General features: G+C 43.9%; 1 protein-coding gene across 1 annotated transcript in view; it reads left to right on the top strand.

The window, feature by feature from the left end:
- Positions 1 to 22,040, top strand: part of Acoxl (acyl-CoA oxidase like) — a 238,241-nt gene that overhangs the window by 116,874 nt on the left and 99,327 nt on the right. The window contains exon 11 of the mRNA XM_041670171.1: positions 20,135 to 20,224. Within this exon, the coding sequence (XP_041526105.1) occupies positions 20,135 to 20,224 (90 nt within the window). The remainder of the gene's footprint in view (positions 1 to 20,134; positions 20,225 to 22,040) is intronic.

The following is a 22,040-nucleotide window of genomic DNA, read 5'->3' as shown; positions in this document are numbered from 1 at the left end:
CTAGTCTAGACCCCAGGTCATAGCCAATAAGGACAAAATTGCATGCAGATGACTGGGAGATGTTGCTGAGCTACCTGGTGAGGGTCTAATGGCCTTTCCCACCCCCCTTCTCTGGGGAATGGCAGCAGTCCACAGACCTGATGGCGAAGGGCTCTCTCTCAGCTGACCTCTGACCTCTGGAAGATGGCAGCAGTATGGCTCAGAGGGTAGCTCCTTATGCGTGTGAGGGCGTGCCTCAAAGCTGAGCAAGCAGTCTCTCAGAAGTATCGAGGAACGGTGCTCAGTGCTCACACTGGTCTGGGAGGATTGTTTTCACCATTTTTACAAAGAAATATTCCATATGAAAGGATTGCGTGTAAAATTGACAGCAGATTTCTCACAGCAAGGCAAATCAGAGGATGTAAAATAGTATTTTTTAAAGTTATGATTGAGACATAAAGCAACCTAAACTTATGCATCCAACAAAATTATGTTTCAAAAACAGAGGTATAATAAAGATACATCATGCCGGGCGATGGTGGCGCACGCCTTTAATCCCAGCACTCGGGAGGCAGAGGCAGGCGGATCTCTGTGAGTTCGAGACCAGCCTGGTCTACAAGAGCTAGTTCCAGGATAGGCTCCAAAACCACAGAGAAACCCTGTCTCGAAAAACCAAAAAAAAAAATAAATAAATAAAGATACATCATGCAATTGCAAAAGTTCAAAGAATTAGCCACCAACAGACTATTGCTATAGGAAATATTAAGAGGAATTCTTTGGGTAAAATGTAAAGGATCCCAGCCTAAAAGTATAAAATTAGCAAGTACATGGATCAACAAGTAAGGTGTTTTTTCAGCATTTAGGGTTGCACAGACACACACCAGAAGTTTGGAAACAGAGTTCCACTGTGTAGCCCAGACTGGTCTCTTGCTCCTCTGAGTATTGGGATTACCGGCCTGCACTACTCTCCCAGTTTAAACATCTTTAATGAGCACATTACTTAAACAAAAGTGATAACCTTTTAGCCTGAGGTCAAGATGGAAGTGCAGTGCTTCAATCCTCTGGCTTTGGGCTGGAATCAAGTGTGACGAAATACGTACAAAGGGCACAGGCAAAGAGCCCTGCTATTGCAAGGCTCTCAGGCCACACACAGGGCCGTGCAACAGCGCTCAAAAGTCTACTGGGAACAGTTAAAGGTAAACTCAGGCTGAGCTTTCCTTGTTTGGGATGTTTAGGACCAGGAGTGTTTCAAGTTTGGGGATTTTCTGGATCTTGGAATATTTTCAGACTTTCCTGCATTGAAATGCTAAAAGCACTTTGAAATCTGAAGTCTCTTCCAGATTTTAGAGCATTTGGGATTTCCGAGTGTTATACTATAAGCACTGAGATCTCTGCCAGAAAAATACAACAAGATGTATAACTAGCATGTGGTTAAAATGGAATTTGAACAGTACCAAAGTAATCAGAAAGAAGGCGGGGAAGCAATGAGAATATGGAGCCAAAGATGTTAAATAGCTTGTTCTTTAAGCACTAAATGGGGCCCCAGCCTGTCTTAGAAGCAAAGCCCCCCTTTTATATCCCTGGTTCATATGCAAATTGGGTTGTGCTGGCTCACCCTCCACTTAGTAAAGAATGTGGGTGCCAAGGAGAAGTAAGGACTCACAGAATAGCTGAGTCCTCCCCAGTGGGTGAGCAGTTTGAATCTGATCTGTGACTTGGCAGTTGTGTGAACTTGGGCAGGCCCCTCACCTGCCTGAGCCTGTTTCGCGGAGTCTGTAGGAAGTCTGGAGTCAGTGGAGTCCACCCGCTGGGCTGCATCTTCTTTTTCTAGTAGCCCCTTTGAGAAAGCTCCCTGATGTTCCCTTCAGAGGGAGGTGAGATGGGCGTGGTTAAATCCATCACCCCAGTCCTCTCCTGTGAAGAGGGAGGGGCAAGGCCAAGCCAGTTTTTCTAGTAGCCCCTTTGAGACAGCTCCCTAATGTTCCCTTCAGAGGGAGGTGAGATGGGCGTGGTTAAATCCATCACCCCAGTCCTCTCCTGTGAGGGAGGGAGGGGCGAAGTCAAGCCAGTTTTTGGTGGGCCGCATTTCAGCCTCATATCTTAGTATGGAAGGGAGGAGCCAAGCTGGCCTAGTTCAGATGTGATGAAACCCTTGGCTTTGCCTTATGGGTAACTGGCCATTGGACGCTTTACTCTACTGCCTCTGGTTGGTCACGTAGCCAGAACTCCCACCTTGCTTCTCCTTGTCACCCGCATTCTTTCTTTAAGGATTGATGGGGTCCATCAAGTTCTCGGGACCTGCTGCTATGAAGCAATTCTTGCACATTGCCTCTTGACCCAGTTGGAGTGCCTAGACTGAACTCTCTAAGGTCACCCAGTGGAGAAATGGCCTTGCTTTTACACTTCTGTCTCTGTGAACTTATGAAAGAGACATCTTGTCATTGCAGAGGTACTACTGTGTTTGGAATCTCATGGTCAAGGCTCTGACCTTGGCTCCTCCCATTGAGGGCCTCAGTTTCTCAACTCTTAAATCCCAGGACCTGAATAAGAATCCAGTAAATGCAGCCAGTCCTCTGCACCCACTTATCCATCCCTGCCTCTCCCCAGCTGCAGATGGAAAGTATTCAGGAAATAACTGTGCTTGAATTAGACATGTTCAGACTCTTCTTCTTATGACTCCCTAATCAATATCATATCACAAACATTTACGTAGCATTCATATGACACTAGGTCTGAGAAGCAATCTGGAAATGATTTAATATATATAGGAGGCTGTGCAAAGGTTAAGTGTAAACACTATGCCATTTTATGTAAAGGATTTGAACATCCGAGATTAGGGTACCTGCATAGGTTCTGGAGCTAATCCTCCATAGACACCGAGGGACACTGTACTTGATTCTCCTTACACTGAAGGACAACTGGACTTGATTCTTCCTCCTTTCTCATTTATGGGATGACATAACAGATCATACTGATGAATCCCAACCTTATTCCCTTCCTTCTCCATCACAACTTACTGAACACAAGTGGGAGCCACCTGGTTGGAGTCCTCAGGATAAGGCTTTGGACTGTGGAGTCCGAGCACAAAGCCTCAGGGTCTACAGAAACAGGCCTGGAGTTCTGACTCAGCTTGGGGCCTTGCCGACTCCTTAAAAGGATAGAGCCCTTGGGTGGCAACTGTACCTGAATGCCCATAGCTACATCTTGTGGCCACTGTCTTGGCCACAGAAGGTCCCAATCTCGTGCTTACTGTGTCCTTGAGAGCAGTTTCGCCAGCAGGATTTCATGTCCCACTTCCACCTGTAGACCATGCTTATTCTGCCTCTCACTTGCTCCGTTTCTCCTCTGCGTGTTCCAGAATCCCACATAGAAGAGCAGAATTGGCAAAAATGAGTAAAGAAACAATGGAACAAAACTGAGCAGGACGGTCTCTGAGGAGATGTGTGATCCAGCATAATGATAAGGTTATCAGCAAACATGCCTTGACCCCGTCTTTCATGTTTCACATGGAGCTGCTGTTTGCTGTTGGGGATAAAATGCAGCTGGGTGAAGCCTGAGTGATTACATTCCGCGATTGCATAAGGCAACACTGAGCTGGTGCTTGTAAGCTGACAAACGAGAGGCGTGTGGTACACAGGCCCTGCTTATTCAGTAGACTGCACCCTAAGGCTGATTCCTCGGGGAGATTCAACACCACCTCATTTATCTGGCATCGGCCAACCTGGGAACAGATCCAAGGCCTGACATAAACAGAACAGATCTCTGGGAAGCCCAGAGATGTCTAGAAGCTTTGCTCCCCTCCTGAAGGAGCCTGGCCCGTCTGCTGTGAGCTAGCTGTGTTGGTGCTTACACTCAGCTCCCCCTCAGGTACTCAGCAGAGGGAGAATAGAGGTTCTTTGAGTGCAGGTGCCTAAGAACGCCCAGAAGTACCCACTGGTGGCTCAGAAGATTCTAAAGGACTATATGCTTTTGTTTTGTTTTGTTTTTTTTTTTTTCAAAGCAGGGTTTAACAGCCCTAGCTGTCCTGGAACTCGTTCTGTAGACCAGGCTGGCTTCAGACTCACAGGCCTGCTTCTGCCTCCTGAATGCTGGGACTAAAGGTGTGTGCTAACATGCTTGTCTAAGAACTATACTTTTTAAAAAATGACTTAAAAAATCCAAGAATATAGAGGGACCTCTGGCCAGCCATGAGAAGGAGTCTAACGTCATCAGGAACAAGGAGGTCACCCTGTCACCCAGCAGTGCAGGCTCTCTGTGGGCAAACAGGCTAGCACCTGAAGGAACAATTGATTGATGATCACCCATCCTTTTGGGTCCTATAGATGTATTATCTCCTAGAACAAAGTTCTCAACCTGTGGGTCGTATCAGATATTTACATTACTATTCATAACAGTAGCAAAATTACAGTTATGAAGTAGTAATAAAAATAATTTTGTGGTTGGAGTGACCATAGCTTGAGAAACTTTACTAAAGGGTCACAGAATCAGGAAGGTTGAGAATCACTGGCCTAGAGGAAAAAGATAGCATTTATTTAAACCCTCAGCTTTCACAGCAATTTGAAGGATATGTACCTTTCAAAACAGACAAGTAGGTCAGCCTGACTCAGGTCTGTGTTGACAGAGACTGTTGTTTGGCTCCCTGTCCAAACTGTGGAGAAGAAACAGGGCCAAGAACAATCTTGGCTGGTGCCTGGGTCACATGTTGTGAGTGATGCTGCTGAAGGATTCTGGCTCTGAAAGTCATGTTAGCTGGGACTGCATTTGTGTGTAGGGTTAGAGCGTGCTGCAGGTTAGAGTCTGCTGCAGGTTAGTGTCTGCTGCAGGTTAGTGTCTGCTGCAGGTTAGAGTCTGCTGCAGGTTAGTCTGCTGCAGGTTAGAGTCTGCTGCAGGTTAGAGTCTGCTGCAGGTTAGTGTCTGCTGCAGGTTAGAGCGTGCTGCAGGTTAGAGTCTGCTGCAGGTTAGTGTCTGCTGCAGGTTAGAGTCTGCTGCAGGTTAGTGTCTGCTGCAGGTTAGTGTCTGCTGCAGGTTAGAGTCTGCTGCAGGTTAGAGTCTGCTGCAGGTTAGTGCCTGCTGCAGGTTAGAGTCTGCTGCAGGTTAGAGTCTGCTGCAGGTTAGAGTCTGCTGCAGGTTAGTGTCTGCTGCAGGTTAGTGTCTGCTGCAGGTTAGAGTCTGCTGCAGGTTAGAGTCTGCTGCAGGTTAGAGTCTGCTGCAGGTTAGAGTCTGCTGCAGGTTAGAGTCTGCTGCAGGTTAGTGTCTGCTGCAGGTTAGTGTCTGCTGCAGGTTAGTCTGCTGCAGGTTAGTGTCTGCTGCAGGTTAGAGTCTGCTGCAGGTTAGTGTCTGCTGCAGGTTAGTGTCTGCTGCAGGTTAGTGTCTGCTGCAGGTTAGAGTCTGCTGCAGGTTAGTGTCTGCTGCAGGTTAGTCTGCTGCAGGTTAGAGTCTGCTGCAGGTTAGTCTGCTGCAAATTAGTATCTGTTGCAGGTAAGGGTCTGTCTGCTGCAGTGTGAGGGCCTACTGCAGTGTGAGAGTCTGCTGCAGGTTAGGGTGCTGGATTACAGTGGGGGTGGGAGCAGGTGGAAGAGTTCTTACTCAGTGCAGGAAATGTCAAAGCTTCACAGAAGGGTTTTTCTAAGGTCCAAGTGTTGATTTTGCTGTGGTCGACACTTGCAACCTTGTCAGCCCTGGTTCGCTCTGCATTATCCGGATTCTTCTAGAATTCATCATGGTTGCTGACCAGCTCTTTGCCTTTCTCGTTTATCAGAAAACCCTTTCTGTTAAGTATTAAGATTCTCCCATAAGAATCAATTACTCTAGAGCTTTGGACTGAAACCTAGGCCTTTTTTAGACTCTTTAAGTCACTATCTGAAGATTGCTTGCAGTGATAACTGAATACAACACAGTAAGAATCACCTTGTGATCTCAATGATTTCTCAGCATTGTTCCAAGCTCAGAGGAATCAACTCTTGCTTTCCGAAAGGAGTTTTGCTTTTGAAGTGAGATGACTAACAATATCTGCATGTGTGCGTGCAGGCACAAGTACCATGTGTGCGGAGGTGAGGACGACTTTCAGGAGTCAGTTCTTGTTCCTCACTGTCATATGGGGGTGGAACTCATGTCATACAGTATGCTCCAAGCTCTTATCTGCTGAGTCACCTCACTGGCCCAGAAGTTTTCACATCTGCCTGTTTTATTCTGAGCCCCTGAAACGTCAAGTACCTGGGCTGTGTCGATGGCCAAGGAGCAGAGATTGTTGTCCTGTGACTTAGCCCCAACTGGAACGGCAAGGGATAAGACGCCACCTCTCAGATCTAATGAAAGGAGGCAGATGTTCTAAACCAGCCCTTCGCCTAGTACCAGGTGTGATGATGCACACCTGTAATCCTGGTTCAAGAAACAGAGGCAGGCAGGAAGATCCATGGGTCCAAGTACAGTGGCCTGGGATGCACAGTGAAACCATGTCAAACACACACACATGCTATAGAAATGAACACTTTACATTGGTATGGACTTTGACTTTGGTTTATTGATACAAATTTAAGGTTTTGTTAATACACACACACACACACACACACACACACACAGAGTTTACAAATGGCGCCTCTGTTGGTTTCTTTGGGACTGACTGGTTGTGGGACCAGGCAGGACAGAAACTTCTTTACACACACACACACACACACACACACACACACACACACACACAGAGAGAGAGAGAGAGAGAGAGAGAGAGAGAGAGAGAGAGAGAGAGAACAAAGACTGGCTCTTAAGTGGGGTCAGTCTCTGAGAATGGGCTTTGCACGTGGGCAGGTGAGTTCTCAGGGAGAAGAGTGAGCTCCATGCAGGGGTAGACTGGTTGGGAAATTTTTTAAAAAATGAGATAAATAAATACATAAGTTAGTATGTTTTTAATTTAAAAACAGATATCAGGCCTTCCAGATCCAAGGACCCTGCCCCTGATTTAGGTTTCTGCTTTGTGAGTGTGTATGTTGGGAGGTCATGGAGCTTTGTTCTTTGGCTCTCTGTGTTAGTGACCCACACTTAATTTTTATTTAGCATAGTGCATGTTTTTTTAAAAACAGGCATCTTTGTCTCTAGTGATTTTTCAGTGGGGGCGGGGGAGGGTCATCCCTGTACATGAAAGTCTCTGTGTTATCACTCTGACAGTCTTGTGCTAATGGGTCCCATCTTGTTAGGCAAATTAGAGTGTGCTGTACAGGCAGTAAAACTGACCCTTGTTGCTGATAAAGGGAAGAGAAATTGCTACAGTGACACAAGGATAATTAATTTCATTGGCAACATTCCTCTGAAAGTCTCAGCCCCAGCTTCTTAGGGCCGAAAGTAAGGTGATTATAAATTTTATACAGAATGGAGAGCGTCCAGACGTACGAGTGAATAACGGATGTGGCTGGCATGTAACCTGGGCTGCCTTGCCAAATTTGGAGTCTGCTGTGCAGTTCCTTCTCCTCTTGTGAGATAACTCATAACTCTCTAAAAGGATCCACCCTATATCAGGGGGAACCAAAGGGGGTGGAGGCAGTAAGGCTTCACAGTTGACTTCAGAGGGGTGATCATTTCAGCTAAAAGCCTTCTGGGTGAAAAGTAGGAGAGACTTGTTACTGCTTACTCAAGCCAGAAGAAGAATCCATCTTAGGAAGGGAGGGGAAAAGAAAGAAGCAGAGAGAGTGAGGGGGAGGGCCAGGAGGACAGGAAGAGGGAGGGCTAAAATTCAGGTCTTAGGAGAGTTAAGAGCCAGGAGGGGTTGGGAGCCCCCACATCCATCCCTCCAGATCCCCAGATTCACCTTAGTATCTCTCAGTATCTGCCCATTCTTCTTCTTTCCGGCATCTCTGACTTCCCTTTGGCTATGGAGGATATAGGCTGAGCTGTGTACTGCAAAACCTCAGAAGTCTGAAATGCTACAAAACAGAAAACTGTCTGAATATCAACATGATGACACAAGGTGGAAAAAGCATCTATCTCTCACCCAATCTTCCTGACAAGTGTGAACTAGAAGGCAAGCCCACAGAGCACTGTGTCAAATGACCTTTAGACTGTGTGCACAAGGCACCTAGGAAGCAGACATTTGGTGCTTCGGATTGGATTCCACTCCCAGATGTCCTGACTTGATTTCTGTGTCTGTGATAAGACACTCACTAAAAACAGCCTACCTATCCTAGTTCAAGTCTCTCACTGAAGGAACCAGGGCAGGAACTCTGGAAACGGAGCATCTACTACCCTCTCTACAACAGCTCCTCCGGTGTATGAAACTAACCTTTGTCACCGATACATAGACACATTGATTATGTGTCCAGCAACCACGTTAAACTGTCATGATTGTCCTAATAATTGGTTTATAGTTTTCTGGCTTTCTCTAAGATGATGATTGTATCGCCTGCAAGAAATGATAGCTTTGCTTCTTCCTTTTCAATTTTTGCTCTTACTTTGTCTCTTACCATGGAAGTGGTGAGGATTTCCTGTGGTGGTAGCTGGTTAAACACCTACATTTGCATTTTGGTCTTGCACAAACTACTCTCTTAAGGAAGGCCTTTGCTGCAGTTTGGGTATGGCACGTTCCCCCATAGGTTCACCTGCTTTAATGCTTGCTCCCTAGTTTTGCTGCTGTTTGGGAAGATATGGAACCTTTAGGAGGTAGCAGCTTACTGCAGGACTATGTCAGTGGGCGTGGCCTCTGGTGGTCCCCTTGCAGTTCTCTTTCTGCTTCCTGTGTCCAGATGCGATGTCCAGCCCATTTCTTGCACCTGCTGCTGTGTGTTTCCCACCATGATGGCTCTGTTCCTCTGGAGCTGTAAGCTGAGACAAACCCTTTCTCCCCTGAGCTTTTTATTAGGTCTTTTTATCATAGAAAATAAACTGATCTAGTCTGTCGTACTCCTGGTTTAGGAACAGATGTGTATATATGTGGGTTTATATTATTGGTTAGTTTTAAAGTCTGGGTCTATGGAGTTATCTGCATTTTTTGTTGTGATGATAACATCTTTTCCCCTCTGAATTCTGTGGTCAAACCCTGAGCTTGTGGATGTAACACAGCTTAGCTATCCACCTTGCGTATAATATGTGTGCTGTTGTCTTGCTGATACAGGTTTGGGGTTTTCCGTCAGCAACTGAGTAAGGCTAGCTCATGTCCTTCTTTTCTGGGAGTGCCCTTCTCTTGATTGGATATCAGAATGCATATGTCTCTCAGGGATAGGGAGATGGCTAAGAGGGTAAGTGACTTTCTGGACAAGCATATGACTATGAGTTCAAACGGCTAGCACTTACATAAAAGCCAGGTAGGTATGAGGCCAACTGTTATCCCAGATCCCAAGAGGCAGACATGGGGGATCCCACAGACCAGCTTAATCAATGAGCTTTGGGCTCCAGTGAGAGGGCCCTGTCTCCTGAGGAGGACACCCGATGTCAACTTTGGATCTCTACATGCATGCATGCCTTCCCCACAAAAAGATGCACCAACACATGTTACAAAAATATTACACCCTCACTAAATGACTTCACAGTGTTGCTCTTTTTCTCCTGTTATCTCATAAGCTTTGCATGGAATTAGTACTGAGTGCTCTGTCCCTTGAATATCTGGGACAGGCGGCTATGGGTTGTACAGACCTGTGGTTTCTTTCTAAACCATGTGACACTGTTGGCTTTGCCTCTTTGGTAACTATAATCTACTTATATTCTTTCTTCTTGGGTCTGGTTTGATAATTTCCATTTTTCTGTAATTTTTCCATTTCTTCTTAGTTTTAAATTTTCCTGGTAGAATGTTCATAACCCCCTGTTATCTTTTTAATTCCTGATGTAGCTGTAATTATGGCTCCTTTGTCATTTCTACTGGCACTTGTTTTCTCATTCATCTTATCTCCGAACTTACTTTATACTTATTCTTTAACTCATAAGCATCTCTCTGTTCACTTTATTGCATCCGATTTTTCTGTCCTGCAGATTTTTTTATTATTGTATTTCCTTCCATCCTCTTTGAGTTTATTTTCCTACTTGTGGTATCTTTCTAAAGCTTTCTGCAATTAAGATTTTTTGTATATGTATGTGTATGAGCATGTCTGTGCATGTTCTCGTGTGTGTGGTGCACACGTGTACACGGGCACATGCATGTGGCTGCTCAAGACCGATTGCTGGCCAGCTTCCACGCTGAGGCAGGCTCTTGCTGAACCCAGGGCTCACTGTTTCAGTTAATCTGGCTAGTCAGTTTGTTTCGGGGTTCCTCATCTCTTTGGGATTCCCAGAACCCACATAAAAGCATACCAGCTCACCTATGATACAAGATTTAGATTACACCTGGATAAAGGGTGGGATGACAAGCTTTTATGTGGCTCTGGGCATCTGAATCCTGGTTCTCATCACTGCTAAGCCACTTCCCCAGCCCTCTTTTGTATCTTAAGTGTTATTGTCTTACTATCTCACTTGTTAGAAGCATTTAATGCTACAACCCTTCTTCCGAAATACTGCTTTGATGTTATCAATTGTGGTTTAATGAAAAAACTCTTTATTAATTCTAAGTATATTTTAATTTCCAACATTTACTGACCCATATGTTTCTTGAGTGTTTTTCAATTTCCTGATGCCTGATCCTGAAAGATGGCAAGAAATGTTTACCTGTCATTAAATTTTAATTTGTGTCAAGAGCCCATCTCTGCATTTGGCATTACTTAACATAAATTCTGATGGCAGTCATACAAGGTAGCGCTAGTGGGACCCCAGCACTGTGTGTGTGACACATGGACCACAGGGCATTTTAGTCATTTTTCCAAGGCCGTAGAGCAGCTGAGCAGACAGTTCTCATGTTCAAACCCAAGCTGTTCAACTCAGGGCTAACCCCTTCACAAACAGCCATCGTCTGAGCTACTGTGCTGGTTGATATAATAATTAGTCTTTATTCATTTTTTTTCCTGCTCAATTCTACCACAGTGACAGAACACAGCCAGTATAGCATAGACTTTCAAAACTTTGTCATGACCTACGCTTCGGGTGTGTGACATCGAGTGTGGTCAGGTTCCAGATCCATCTCAAAGGCTTGGATACCGTTATCTGATACAGAGTCTCCAAGGATACCAATAGGTTAAGCGTGTTGGATAATAGCTCCTTGTAACTGTGTTGACCTCAGTTTTAATCATATTGAAATTATGTTATTAGATGACCACACAGTCATGCTTCCCTTATCTTCCTAGTGAATTTAATTCTTGACTTTTAGACAGTGACTCTCTATCCCTAAAAATGCCTTAAGGTTGGAATATGTTTCAGGCCCTAGAACTGTGGTTTGCAAAGAGTATCCTCCATCCACTGCTAGAGCTGCAATTAACAAAGCTCCCATCCTCTTGGGTGGGCGTGGGGTTTCTCCTTCATCCGAGTGGTCATCACTTTTCAGAAGGCTAGCTATTTGGAGTTGACTTTCTAGAACCCACCAGCTGACTTCAGCACCTGCTGCCCTCTTTGAAGTCATGTCTGCCCTTTGTTTACTCTTTGAGTCCTGACGCCTGATTATTCTTTCTCGAAGTCATTTCTCAAGCTTGTTTTTGATGGTTTCTACGAAAACAGTTTTGGAAGCAGTATCTGACTTGCTGCATTGGCAGAGGCGGATATCCTCTCTGGACACCAGACTTGTTTTTGTTAAGTCACCATGTATTCCCAGTGACCCAGATCAAAGGGTCCTTACCCGCTCAAGCCCTCAGTAGCATTCTTGACGGGAGAGTTCCTTTCTGAGGACTCCGGGCTGCACAGCCAGCTTCCTTCTTGTCCTGTTAGTCTACTCCGCCAGTCTCGCTCTTTCCATTCTCTCGAGGTTGCATGGTGTGTTCCCCTTCTGTGTGGAATTCTCTTAGATTCCACATCTTCGTGGTCTCAGTACTTCCGAGGGATGACAACTGTTTCCATCCCAGACTTGCCACATCTCTAGATTCTCCCATGTCTCATGGCCATTGAGATCAGTCCACTGGGCGGTCACTCCAACTCTTACATTTAACACAAATTTGAATGTCTGCTCTCCCCATACTCCCATCCCCAGGAAAACTCTGTCGACTTGCAAAGAAACAGCTTTCCTCTTTGTCATGTGCCTGATCAGCTGCACCCCTGCCCTCCGTGGTACCTCTGTTCCTCCTGGGCCTGCCATCTCTACACTGCTCCAAGTCTCTCCTGCCCTCTCGCTTCCTATGGTCTGTGCCCCATGCAATAGTTAGAGTCATCTTTTATAATAAAGTCAAGTGATTCTGCTCCAAACATTAGCATTTATTTTTAACTTTACTTTGCTCCTAAGCCACCAGAAAAGATGCCCAAGGTGGCTCCCAAGCCCCCGAGTGACTTGATCCTGGTATTCCTACCCAGCCTTAACTGCAAGCTGCTCTCTGTCTGCCTTGTTGATCTCAGGGTGTTCTCACACTCTGCTCTCTTGACTTGTGTAAGTATATCCCATTCCTAACTTGATTGAATTCATTTTGGTGAGGTTCCAAGTTAAACAAAATACACCTCCCCCCTTAAAAAAGAGACTAGGTCTTGCTGTGTTGCTTAGGTTGGTCATGAATTCCTAGGCTCAAGCTATCCTCCTGCTTCTGTCTCCTGAGTAGTTAAGACTCTAGACACATGCCACTGTGTTTGACTTTCTTTGCTGGCTGTCCTCCCACTCCCCTCAGAACTTCCATTTTTCCTTTCTGGAGCTTGCGTGTGTGTGTGTGTGTGTGTGTGTGTGTGTGTGTGTGTGTGTGTGTGGTTTGCACGTGCCATTGTGTATAAGGAGGTCAGAGAACACCCTTGGCTGTTGCTCCTCAGGCATGGTCCGTCTGTTCAATTGACCTAAGCTCTCTCACTTGCCTGGCATTTGCCAGCTAAGCTGGGTTACCTGGCCACCTGCTGGGTTACCCAAGGCCCCACCTGTCTGCTTCCCCAGCAGTGGGGTCACAAGTGCACCATGCTGTTTTGTTTTGTTTCCGTGTGTTCTGGGGGGTCTCACTTGGGTCTTCGTACTTGCAAAGCAAGTCCTTTACTGACCAAACTGTCTCCCCAGCCCCATGACCACCAACATTATTTGACTGGTCTACCTGATTGATGTCTGTTTCTCTTGAGGGCAGGACCATGTCTAACTCATTATGAACAGCCTAGTGTCCATCACCCAGGGCAGACAACTGGTGACAGGATTCATGAAGGAATGTCCTCTCACCCTGGCCAGTTCCTAAGTTCTGAGGATACAATACCATAACAGAGGGGTCCGATCATGGAGGGCAGAGTCGGGCAGCTCATCATCGGCTCTGTTGGACCCAGAGCTTTGGACTCAGAAGACTCAGCCCAGATCAGGGTGGTCTCCAGAGAGGTTACAGTCACTCTCCACATGCACCTTTCCTCTTGCCTATGGGACTGAATGGTAGAGGCATGCAAGAGCAATACTAACTCAGCCCTAAGATAGTCCCCTGGCTGGGAGCTCTGTTCCTACGTGTTTTTCATTGGCCCTCCCCTAACAAATAAGATAAGATTGATTGCATCTGTTTCTTCTTTAAATTAACAAAATTTGCCCTCAGTTTGTTTAAAAAGAGGGAAGAAAGTCTGTTTCTAATTTGTTCTGATACATTTATTAAATGTAATCATCCAGTAAAAAAAAATCAGAGATGTTGAAAACAGCAGGAAAATATTAAACTTTCAAAATGCAGAGCTTGAATCATAAACTATGTTTCATGGGCTCTCTCTGAAATGTCACAACCTCAGTGACATTCGCAATTAGCTGCTAGGCGGCTCGATGGAACCCAGAAGGCCGAGAGAGGGTAGCACATCCACCCAATGTGCCCCTTCTTCTCAGAGATGAGATTCTGGGCTGTGTCCCCCCCTGAGGACTCTGTTGGCTTCGGGAGCACGGGTTTAGAGTTCCCTCCATCTAGTCCGCATTTCTTCCTTTCGTTCTGTTGTTTTATTAAGAGTGAAGTCAGCTAATGGAAAATATTACTCACTTTTGGAGGATGATGGCTTTTTCTTTTCCCCACTCCCTTCTTCTTTCCCATTCCCCCTATAAACCTCACCAAGAATATATAAATTAATGTCCCACTTGGGAGGCCCAAAGAGAAGGAAGAAAAATTTCACTCTATAATAAAGCCCCAAGGTACTGGTGAATAACTAAGAGAAGGATTCCCTCAGACTCCAGATTTATTCACATCATGTTATTGATATATAGATATATCATAAACACCAATGTGTACTTAGGAGATTTGTGTGTGTGTGTGTGTGTGTGTGTGTGTGTGTAAATACATGGGGTATATGTGATATAACTATATGGTTGAAAAAATTCTCAACAAGGTGCTAATAAATTAAATTGAACAGAACATTAAAAGATCATTCATTGTGGCTAAGAGGAATTCACCACATGGATGCAAGGATAACTTGATATATTCAAATCAACAAGCGTGATATCATATTACCATAGTGCACAGTTTTCCTACATACAATCATATGGTCAGCGACAACATACAATCATTGTCATAGATACAGGAGACAATGCTTGATGAAATTCAACATTCCTTCATGATAAAAAAAATTAGTCATAGAAAGAACAGTGCTTCAACTCAATGAAGCCAGCATGGCAGACTCATGGTTAGCATGCTAAAAGGAGGGAAGTTAAAAGATTCTCCTCTAAGATTTGGGACGAAACAGGAAGCTCATCTTCACCGCTTTTAGGCAACACAGCTTAGAAGACTTAACTTGAGCAACCAAACAAGAGAAAGAAATCAAAAGACATCTGGTTTAGAAAGGGGAAGTTAAAATAACCCTGTTTGTAGATGACAGGCTTATGCAGGAAAACTATAATAAGATATTTAATAAATATTTCACAGAGTGCCAAATGAATTTAATAGAGTCTCAGGATGCAAAGTCAACACACAAAAGTAGCATCATTTCTACATAGTAATGCAAAGCTATCTGAAAAATAAAGAAACCCATCTCATTTATCATAGCTACCAAAATGACTAGGGATTAATATAACCAAAGTGCTGAAAAAGTTCTACCAAAAAACAAAACAATAAAACATTGGTTAAAGCAACTGAAGAGACACAGAGCTGTAAATGAGCCCATGCTCTTGAATTGGAATAATTAATATCATTAAAATGTTCATAGGACCTATATTGACATACATTTCAGTGTGGTACTTACCCAAATTCCAATGCAGGTCTTCACAGAAATGCATGGACACTACCGAAATTTATATGGGGAAAAACAATCTGAATAGCCAAAGCAAACTTGACCAAAATAACCAAAAGCTCGATCACTAGACGACTCCAAATCCATAGCCACCAAACAGCAAGATTCTTGCACGAAACCAGACAGAAATAATGAAACAGTAGAGAGCTGGACCCATGCACCTACAGCCAAGATGTTTTGGACAAATGCATGAAGAACAAACATGGGAGAGAGGGCAGTCTCCTGGACCAATGGGAAAATAGGACACACACATAAACCCACACAACGATTGAATTAGATCCTTATCTTTAACCGTACACACAAGGTATCCACTTATCTCTGGTAGTATAATATTGCATGTCTATTTCTCAGTCTCAGTCTACTGTAGTAATAGAAAAGGGACCAAGAGGCTCCATGGTCATATTTGATGATAACTACCTTTGTATGCATGTATGTGTATACATTTATATATACATATACTGCATTTTCTTTGCCTGTGCATATGGCCATAAAAAGAATGAAAGCCTGATATTTTATGACACTGTAGAAGAAACCGAGGGACATTCTGTTAAGTAGAATGATCCAGGTACAGAAAGACAAGTACTGCATGATCTAACTCATGGAGAACCCAAAAAGCTTATATTATAGAAGTGGAAAGTAGAGAGGGACCTACTGGAGCTTGGAGTGATTAATGGGGATGTGGTAGCAAGACACTGGCCAAAGGCACAGAACACAGCTGGAAAAGGGAAATGGACTTTTAAGAGGTTAATTGATGATGACATAGTGTATTCTTCAAAATGTAAAGAGTGTGGGCGTTATGTGTTTTTACCATGAAAGTGGTAACTATGTGAGGTGATGTGTTTGTTAATCAGCTAGCGCTACTGTTTCACCATGTGTATTTACTTGAGAATATCTTGTACATAAAAAAGGTCTATGCTATCTATCCATTTAAAAAGGTGTGTTTAAGTGACTGGAGAGATGACTTAGTAGTCAAGAGAATTTGCTGTTCTTGTAGAGGGCTGGAGTTTGGTTCCCAGCACTCACATGGTGACTCATAGCCTGCCTGTTACTCCAGTTCAAGGGGATCCAATGCCCTCTGGGTGACAGGCATGCCCATGGAGCACATACAGAAATGCAGGCAAGACAGCCATATATGCAAAATTAAAAACAAAAAAGAAAAATACCCAAATCTTTGAAAAAGAAAGGATGAAGTACCATTGTGGAGGGGGGGGGGGAGGTTGCTGTTTGATGCGGTTAATGTTTTTAAGGCTGGGGCGATGGCTCAGCAGTTAGGCGTGCTTGCTGGTCTTGCAGAGGCTGCAGCTCAGTTCTCAGCACCCATTTTGGGTGCCTCACAACTGCCTGCAGCTCAAGCTCCATGGGTTTCAATGATTTCTGGTCTCTGTGGGCACCTGCACACACGTGACACACACACATATATACACACATGCACAATAGTTAAATAATTAATTAAAATAAAACAAAAACTAGTATTTTTTAAAAGGAAGGAAGTTGAAATAAGAAAATCAAAAAGGAAGTAAGAAAGGAAAAGGAGAAATTAGATAAGGGAAGTGAGAAAAGGGGAAGAAGAACGGGAAGTGAGACACTTGAAATACACGGAAAGGGGAAACGGAAGAAGGGAGGTGTGTGTTAGGGGGTGGAAAGTAAGTTAACAGACAGGGAAATACACATAAGTAGGAAATTTGCCTTAACCATACCTGGGGAAAATAAATAAAGGAAGTGAGAATTGCAAAGTATTTGGGGGTAGAAAGATATGGGAAAAAGGAAGTGAGAATTGTGACATGTTTGGGGACGTAAGACATGAGAACAGGGAAGTGAGAATTGGGGCGTGTATCGGGGTAGAAAGGAGCCCAGATGTAAGACATGGGAACAGGGAAGTGAGAATTGTGATGTGTATGGGGTAGAAAGGAGCCCGGATGTAAGACATGGGAACAAGGAAGTGAGAATTGTGATGTGTATGGGGTAGAAAGGAGCCCAGATGTAAGACATGGGAACAGGGAAGTGAGAATTGTGATGTGTATGGGGTTAGAAAGGAGCCCAGATGTAAGACATGGGAACAAGGAAGTGAGAATTGTGATGTGTATGGGGTTAGAAAGGAGCCCAGATGTAAGACATGGGAACAAGGAAGTGAGAATTGTGATGTGTATGGGGTTAGAAAGGAGCCCAGATGTAAGACATGGGAACAGGGAAGTGAGAATTGTGATGTGTATGGGGTTAGAAAGGAGCCCAGATGTAAGACATGGGAACAGGGAAGTGAGAATTGTGATGTGTATGGGGTAGAAAGGAGCCCGGATGTAAGACATGGGAACAGGGAAGTGAGAATTGTGATGTGTATGGGGGTAGAAAGGAGCCCGGATGTAAGACATGGGAACAGGGAAGTGAGAATTGTGATGTGTATGGGGTAGAAAGGAGTCTAAATGTGAGAAATGGGGAAAGGGAAATGAAAACAGAAATAAGAAGGGTGAAGACATGCAAAATAAGTGATAAAGGGGCAGACACGGGAATAGAGACAGGAAGAGGAGAGGAAACGCCTCACCCAAGGCTCCTCACACACCCTTCTCTGCAAGGAGGGACTGGTGGCTGGGCAGTCAACTGGACATGTAGGTGGAGAAGAAGACAAGCCATGTACCATCTAGATTCCAGCACCAGTGCCATCCTGGGTGGTTACTCAGGTTAGGGACCTTTGGGGACAGAGACTGAAGCTGGTGACCCTCTGATAGAATACAGAATTCACATGCTGTGAACACAGACTAAAAACAAGGAACCCAGGAACTGTGACAGAGGAGCTAATCAGAGAGCATGCAGGGATTCCCTTGCAGGTCTCAGGGGATAGAGAAAATCCTACTCCAAAATGCCAGGGAAGTGAGGAGGTCTTCTCTGATTGTTCCTACCATGGTCTGTCGTATCCCTCCTCCTCCTGGAACACCCTAGGGCTTACTTAAACCCAAATCTGCTCTGTGGGCTTCCCAGGTCTCCCTCCTTTCTGCCATCCTGGCCAACTCCTACCTCTAACTGTGTGATCCCAAGTTTCCATCCTAAGCCATGGCCTCTGAATTGTTCTTCCCCAGGTACCCACTTATCTCTGGTAGTATAGGTTATTATATTTTTGTTCCTCTTTTTTCATTGATTTGTTTGTTTGTTTGCTTGTTTGTTTTTATAGGGCCTTGCTGTATACTGTAGGATGGCTTTAAATTCTGGGGGAGTCTGCACTACTTGCCTCCTATTTTTTTCTCCTGATTTGTCTTTTTAAATGTCTTTTTATGGTGAAAATTTATTGATTTTAGTAATTAATAAAAATAATTCTTTAATTTTTAATCAAAAAAACAAACAATTACTGGGAAACTGAGATTCTTATTCTAAATTTTTAGTCTCACTAATAAAAGAATTTGAAAATTGACTCAAGGAATTTCAAGGATAATTTCATTAAAATTTGAGATAAAAACCAACATTGTAGGCAAGCTGGAAATGCTGAGCAGCTGCCAGGAGGGGAAGTGGAGAAAAAGTCATGCCTTTTAAGATAGCCACAGAGGTAAGAGAAATGCTGAAAAGGCCCTGAACTTGCATTGGAGCGCCTAGCCCACCCTGAACTTAGCGGGACTTTTGGTGCGCATGTGCATGCTCCATTCCGTTCCTTAGTGGAAGCTGAGGAGAAAGGGCTTCCAGCGTCTGCAAACTGGCTGCTTTTGAGGCTTTCTGTTATTGTTCTCCTGCCACAAAACTCTTTACAATCATTTGTCCCCAAAGAATTTGGAATCTCAAATTTAGAATTTCAGGCACTCAATCATATGGCTGCAAAATCCCTTTTAGGAAATGCAGTGTTTGGTGGGTCTTTAGGCTTGCTCATAGTTTATATCAGCTCTTTCTCAGCGTGGCTAGCTTCTAAATACGTTACCTCAGCTGTCCTAAGGATTTAGACTTCAGTAAGGCCAAGCCTTCCACCCAATCTGAGGAAATTAGATGGTACACAAGATTGGTGATTCCAGAGGAGAGGAAGGACCAGATCTCACATATGTCAGCATTGTATTCTTCCTGCTCTTTCGTTTCCAGTTGTCCAGAAGCCCGGGGAGAGCTTCTGGTTAGGTTATATCTAATTCCTCAGGTCTGAGGGCACCCTAGAACATCTGAAATCATCACACAGTTTTATTTCCACTCCATACCTGATGAAAAGTTCAAAGCAGGGACTCTGAGCGAGGAGCAACAGAGAGCTAGAGTCTAGATATTCTGTGGGGAAAAGCCTGAACTGAAGGAGATGACGAGGTCTTGACAGGGGAAGAGCTCTTAGGCCAGAGGCAAACCTTGCTTTCTTCATGTTTGCCTGGACCGGAACCAACATTTTCTCAAGGGACCAGTTCTTTATGTGAGGAGACAGTCAGCTCTTGGATAATTGTGGGCTAATACGTTTGAAATAGGACTTGAGGAAATGAAAAGGAGGAAGAGGAGGAAGGGGGGAGGGAGAAAGAGGGGAGGGGAGGGAGAAAGAAGGAAGAGGTTGAAGAGGAGGGAACTAATTAAAGAGTGGATTTGCAACACAGAATAGTTGATAATATTAAGACTTGGAATGTTAGCGTGAAATTTTTATCCTGCCTTCCAATGATCCTCATAGTCTAGTGGTCAGAAGGGGCATTTTAGGGTGGAGGGAGGTGTCAATCTCTCACACACTTTGGTGTAAGTCACTAGTAGAATTCAGAAGACTTGGAAAACAGAAAGAATATTGGTGTAATTAATTGAAGTCTTTTGATTAAATATGGAATGACTATTTGTAGATGTTTTACTATCAATAAAGATAATACTCAAAATAGTATTTATGACTTCAAAGCTCATGAGATAGATCAAAATTATTCTGAGTAAGAGATCCATGGCTATCTTGTTCTTCCCAGTGTTCTGTGCTTTTAATTTCAAATAAACTATTCTTTACAAATATAAAACATTTTTTTCTTCTTTCTTTCCCTTCTCTTCTCCTCCTCTACAACAGGGTTACATCATGGAAAACCGAATCTCAGGCCTGAAATGTGACACCGACGTGTTTGTAACCTTTGAAGGTGACAATGTAGTCATGCTTCAGGTAAGATTCAGGACACATGTATTCATTTTAACAGTGTGGTTTTCAAGACCAAGGCTTATCCAAAGGATCTGAAATGTTCTGCACGTTTTATCTTTATCTGATATCTCCATTTAATCGGCAGGTGTTTCCCTGTTCGGCAGTTGAACAGGAGATTGAGTTATTTCTCTTTGAGGTCATCTTTGATGTTGAAATATGTCTTTGTAGTTTCAGAAAACTGCTTGTACTGTCAGATTTTTCTGCTAGAAATGCTACTCCAATAGAGTAAGTAGGCCCTGAAGATAAACAATTGAAAGACAAGATGCTAAGTTACAAATGGATAGGTTAGTCGACCTCACTAGTCAACACAGAGATTCAAATTAGGAGAAATTGAGTCACTGTTCTCTTTTCAAGTTAACTCATGTCTCAAAGCATGTTGAAGATTCATTGCTGGTGAAAGTCCAAGAGTTTGCTTGTTGCTAGGGGACTCTGTGTAATTCTACTCTAGGACTCTACCCTACTAGTCATAAATATGGAAAAAACAAGCAAACAAAAACCACTGAAGCAATACATTCTTACCAGTACATAATTTACGATAATAATGAATATCAATAGCAAAATGATTATGTAAATCATACTCCGACCATTCAGTGGGGAATTATATCTCACCTTTAAAATTGTACTTGCAAGCAGTTCTGCTTTCAACAGAAATTTAAAACTTACGGTAAGTAAAATGATAAAGAATTGCATACAGGATGTAATTGCTGTATTTTTTAAAGAGAATAGTGGTGGCAGGTTGAGCCAGTGAATAAAATGCTTGCTATGGAGACTCAAGTTCAGAGCCCCAGAACCCAGGGTGTGCCTGTAATGCCAGCACACGGGAGGCAGAGATAGGGCCTCCATGGGACAAGCAGGCTAGCTAGACTAGACAAAATGGAGAGCTCTTGTTAAAGTCAAAGACCTGGCCTTGATACAGAAGGTGGAGAGCAATGAAGAAAGACACCTGACATCAACCTCAGGCCTCTGCACATGTACATTTACACACCCACAAACATACATATGTACATTTGCACACCCACAAACATACTTATGTACATTTGCATGCCCACATACATACATATGTACATTTGCATGCCCACATACATACATATGTACATTTGCATGCCCACATACATACATATGTACATTTGCATGCCCACATACATACATATGTATGTGTGCACGCTTATATACATACATATGCAACAAAACAAAAGGAACAATAACAACAGATGAATAATGGGGGCTTGTGGTCTGTCAGTGCAATAGCCTCCTCTCCTGGGGTCCTCTCTCTTCATAATTCAACATCCTGGATAATACCCAGAAAACAAGCTGGAAGGGAAGAAAGATACTGGCTGCCTGGACCTTGAGACATGAAAAGGCAATTATTTGCCCAGGATTCTAAGAATCATGGACAAAATACACTCCAAAATGAAGGCTCCTCCATAGCTGAAGGACCAGGAAGACAGTGACCTAACAGTAGAAAAACTTGACAATGTCCACTTTGAATCAGGCACAAGGAAAGGACACCTTAGCCTTCTTCCCACCCCACTCACCAGCAATTGCAGTGGGTCCAGGCAGGGAGCTGATGTGTTTCCCATAGCCTGAGGAAGCAGGCAGCATAAAATGGTAGCATTCATGTATCTACCCAGTGGCATGTAGGGAGCCAATCTCTATTCCTCCAATGGAAGCAGAGAATGTTCTAGATCTCACTCCAGGTAGTTTCACTGGAGCCTGTTATGAATGGAGCCTCTATATCTACCAATCAGGTGATCAAAGGGATGTCCACCCTGGTGTCAAC

Source organism: Microtus oregoni, unplaced genomic scaffold (genome assembly GCF_018167655.1).
Source record: "Microtus oregoni isolate MIOR12 unplaced genomic scaffold, Mior012 000020F_ref0000438, whole genome shotgun sequence".
Lineage (NCBI taxonomy): Eukaryota > Metazoa > Chordata > Mammalia > Rodentia > Cricetidae > Microtus > Microtus oregoni.
Note: the sequence above shows the minus strand (reverse complement) of the source record. Positions and strands in the feature narration are given on the sequence as shown.